The sequence below is a fragment of the Mandrillus leucophaeus genome, unplaced genomic scaffold, assembly GCF_000951045.1.
Source record: "Mandrillus leucophaeus isolate KB7577 unplaced genomic scaffold, Mleu.le_1.0 Scaffold864, whole genome shotgun sequence".
NCBI lineage: Eukaryota > Metazoa > Chordata > Mammalia > Primates > Cercopithecidae > Mandrillus > Mandrillus leucophaeus.
Window position 1 is genome coordinate 1048700 of NW_012109408.1, and position 3894 is coordinate 1052593.

At 37.5% G+C, this 3894-nt stretch overlaps 1 protein-coding gene across 1 annotated transcript in view; it reads left to right on the top strand.

Moving 5' to 3' along the window:
• The first annotated feature begins 280 nt into the window (after window positions 1-280).
• Window positions 281-3894, top strand: part of SLC18B1 (solute carrier family 18, subfamily B, member 1) — a 20538-nt gene continuing 16924 nt past the window's right edge. The window contains exons 1-4 of the mRNA XM_011968917.1: window positions 281-301; window positions 527-622; window positions 959-1032; window positions 2576-2723. Of these exons, the coding sequence (XP_011824307.1) occupies window positions 551-622; window positions 959-1032; window positions 2576-2723 (294 nt within the window). The 5' untranslated portion in view covers window positions 281-301; window positions 527-550. The remainder of the gene's footprint in view (window positions 302-526; window positions 623-958; window positions 1033-2575; window positions 2724-3894) is intronic.

Consider the following 3894-nt stretch of genomic DNA (forward strand, 5'->3'; position numbering starts at 1 on the left):
CAAACTGTCAGGTAATTGGTATTACTGTCAGAAACAGAGACCTAGACTGATTGGGCCTTGGTCTGACCCATGTGCCAACTCATGGAACTTCCTATTCTTGAGTTTGAACATTGGCCAGTGTTTTTTGTTTGTTTCCTAAAATTAAATGTGATACCCAAAAGGAAGTGTGTCTAAATCAGCTGTTTCCTCGGTCCTGTGACTATGCAATAGAGCCCAAATTTCCTTATCCAAGGCATTTTTTGTGTTTGTTTATACACTCTAATTCTGACTTTTGCCAGCTAAAGCTAACAATTCTTTATAGGCATGGTGAGTGAATTATTTTCATGTAAGAGACTATGGTTTACTATCTAAACTATTACTAGTTTCCCTTCCTTCCCCACCCCATTTATTTTAAAAGAATAATCTTTTTGAAACTGATATGCAGATAAAGTTCACAAGAAGATGATGCTCTGATCTATTATTCCCATTTTTCCATATTGATGCTAATTTTTCTTTGAAACTTTGTTTCCACTTCTATTACCTAAAGGCTGAAAAGAAGGGAACCAGCAATATGATTATCGGTATGATCTTTGGATGTTTTGCTTTGTTCGAGTTGCTGGCATGCTTGGTATTTGGAAACTATGTAAGTATAAAGTTCATATACACATCTTAATTTTTAAAAATTATATGATGAATTATTTTAGTTTACTAGTCTAGAATTTGCATCGATACTGAAATAACCATGGTTATAATTTTATAAATTGTGCCACTGTTGACAGTTCCCTCCTCAGATTTGATTGATTTTTAACTCTTTCCATGTTTTTAAGCAATGAGTACTGTCACTATATTAAAGAATTATAATATATTAACTGTACATGTCTTCCCCCATCCTATATTTTCCAATACAGTGGATTTGTTTCTATCAGTATAGACTTTCAGAAGTCATAAATTTACCACTCTTCTTTGACATCTATTATAGCTTGTACATATTGGAGCAAAATTTATGTTTGTAGCAGGAATGTTTGTCTCAGGAGGAGTTACAATTCTCTTTGGGTAAGTCATTTTCTGATTATATTTGGGAGCTTGAACAGATTTCGTAATCTATCTTCTGTTTAAATTGTTAAAGGTTCTTTAAGTCAATGGTTCCATTATTGTCTGTCAAATGCATAGCATGTGACTAATGGCAGAAGTTGAGTAAGTACAGAACAGGGATAAATGGCATTGATTTTAAGGAAACAGGCCTCTGGGGGATCTCCTTGATGCTTGCTACTGAACCTATTCATTAGGACTCCTGTGATTGTGAGTGACAGAAACTTAACTCACTTTTCTGAGTTACGGAAACGTGCTAGCTTTAGTAAAAAAGTGAATTTCTTTAATAAAGTGTCAACTCAAAAAATATCAGAATACAGATTTGAAACGATGTCATGAGACATTTTTCCTCTTGTGATTTGAACAAGCTCTCCCCTTTAGGTGGCAAGGTGACCCCTAGCAGTTTCAGTAGAAAGTGCCAGTTGCCTAGTAGTTCCTATAAGAGTCACAGAATGAAGCCCCACTGACCTGACCCTTTACTGATGGCTGTAGCCAGGGGGAAAGAATGTTCTGCTTGACCAGGCCAGGTCACATGCTCAGTTCAGAGCATAGAATAGAATGGTTTCCCCCATTGCTACTTCCCGAAAAAGGAAAAATGAGTGCCAGTGACAAAACAGATGTGAAAGTTCTTAAGCTTAGAGTTCTTAAACCAGCAGCGTAATGCCAAAGAATATGGAAGAGCTTATATAAGTACATGGGAACACAGAGGAATAACAGTATAGTAAGATTATAATGAAGTAAACTCAAGAAAACTGTTAAATGAAATGGGGTTAAAAAATTTTTGGAAGGGTCTTTTTTTTTCTTTCTTTATTCCTTTTTTTTTTTTTTGGTTTGAGTCCTACCATGGGAGAGATCTGAAACTGAGTTCTTTCTTCTATATGGGTCTTGTCAGAGTGATTCTACATGTTATTCTTCTTTTTCTTTTTTTTTTTTTTTTGAGACGGTGTCTTGCCCTGTTTCCCAGGCTGGAGTGCAGTAGTGCGATCTCAGCTCACTGCAACCTCCGCCTCCCAGGTTCAAACGACTCTCCTGCCTCAACCCTCCAAGAAGCTGGGATTACAGGTGCTTGCCACCATGCCCAGTTAATTTTTGTATTTTTTAGTAGAGATGGGATTTCGCCATGTTGTCCAGGCTGGTCTCTAGCTCCTGACCTCGGGGCATATGCCTGCCTCGGCCACCCAAAGTGCTGGAATTACAGGCATAAGTCACCACACCGATTCTACATATTCTGGAAAGGTTTATTTGGTACTATCATCTGGGGGACCAGTTATATCGCAGAACAGGGCAACTAAGCTGTTGTTATGACTCAAATTGTTACCAAAAAAAGAAAAAGGGTAATTTCTCCTACTGAAAAGACAGCAAAGCAACTCTTTTTTAAAAAATTATATTCTAAAGTGATTTATTCTAATAACTATGGGTGAGGTACTACTCTTTTTAGTGAGTACAGTTAAAAAGGAAAAAAATGAAAACTAGCTTGACATTTGAGAATTGTCTTATTCCTTTTTAGTGTATTGGACCGAGTTCCAGATGGACCAGTATTTATTGCTATGTGTTTTCTAGTGAGAGTAATGGATGCAGTTAGCTTTGCTGCAGCAGTGACTGCATCTTCTTCTATCCTGGCAAAGGCTTTTCCAAATAACGTGGCTACAGTATTGGTATGTATTTTATAAGTATTTCCCACTTTCCTTTGAGCGTAGGCCAAAATATTTGCCCTTCCAAGTTAAAGCTGGGATCCATTCTTCTATAGTTGCATTTCTGTACTCTCTGTATTATTGTTGCCTTTCACCCCGAGTTCGACTAGCAGCAAGCCTGTCAATAAATGTAACACTGGTGTTACTTAGGTGCTCTTCCTGGTTTTAGAATTCCCTAAATGGGCAGTTTGACAGGTAAATGTGGTCCAAATCAGTCATTCTTTTTACCACTTAAAAAAAAAATTTCCTTGGTAGTTTTTTTTGCTGTCTACCTGTAGCCTAGATTGTGGTTGAGCTGCCTGAAGCATTCCTCTGCCTTAGAAAAAGAGTTATCCCTAGTGGCAAAATAATCAATTCATACTAAAGTCCTTCCTCCGCTTTCCCCAGATTTATGCACGGGATCTTAGAAATCTTCTCAGAGTCCTTAAGTGCTTCTGCACTGTGTGTCTGAGGATGCTTTTGCATTTTGACGTAAAAATCCAAATCCTGGTGGCATCATATTGACATGTGTTTTTGTATACTGCTTAGATGCTTATAGAACTGGTATTAGTGACATATCAGATTCCCATCCCATCCATAGGCAGCTGCCTCTCTGACCCCCAAGAAGTCTTTTCTATTATAGCTCTCTCTCTCTGGGCCCATGTGCTTCTGAAAGACTCATATCAGAGTCTGTATGGCGCCCTTATAGCGTTTAATTGTTCTCTTAGACTTCAGAATCTAATCAGCTTAGTAACAAGGACTCCCTTATTTACTCATTTAATACTGTAGTTTGAAAATTTTTACTATCAGGTAAACGCTTTGCTGTGTAAATACTTATTCCCACTTTTTGTTAAGCATTTATGTATATAGCTGGATAGGTTTATGTTAGATTCTGTTGCCATTTGGCAGGTATACAATTTACATTTCCAGAAAATATATTTCTCTGGAAAGGGAGGAAAAAAATATGTTTTTCTGAGAAAGGGCTCAGAAGAACACGAGTCTGTTGATATGCCCTATAAGATAAGGGTTTATGGCTAAGCAGGTTTGTTTGGAGAGTGCTGTCTGCTGCCTCTAACTTAGAGATGCCTAGTTCACATTAATGTCTTCAGACCTTGAAAATCCTGGAGTAGGATTACTTTATTAGATGTTCTACAAC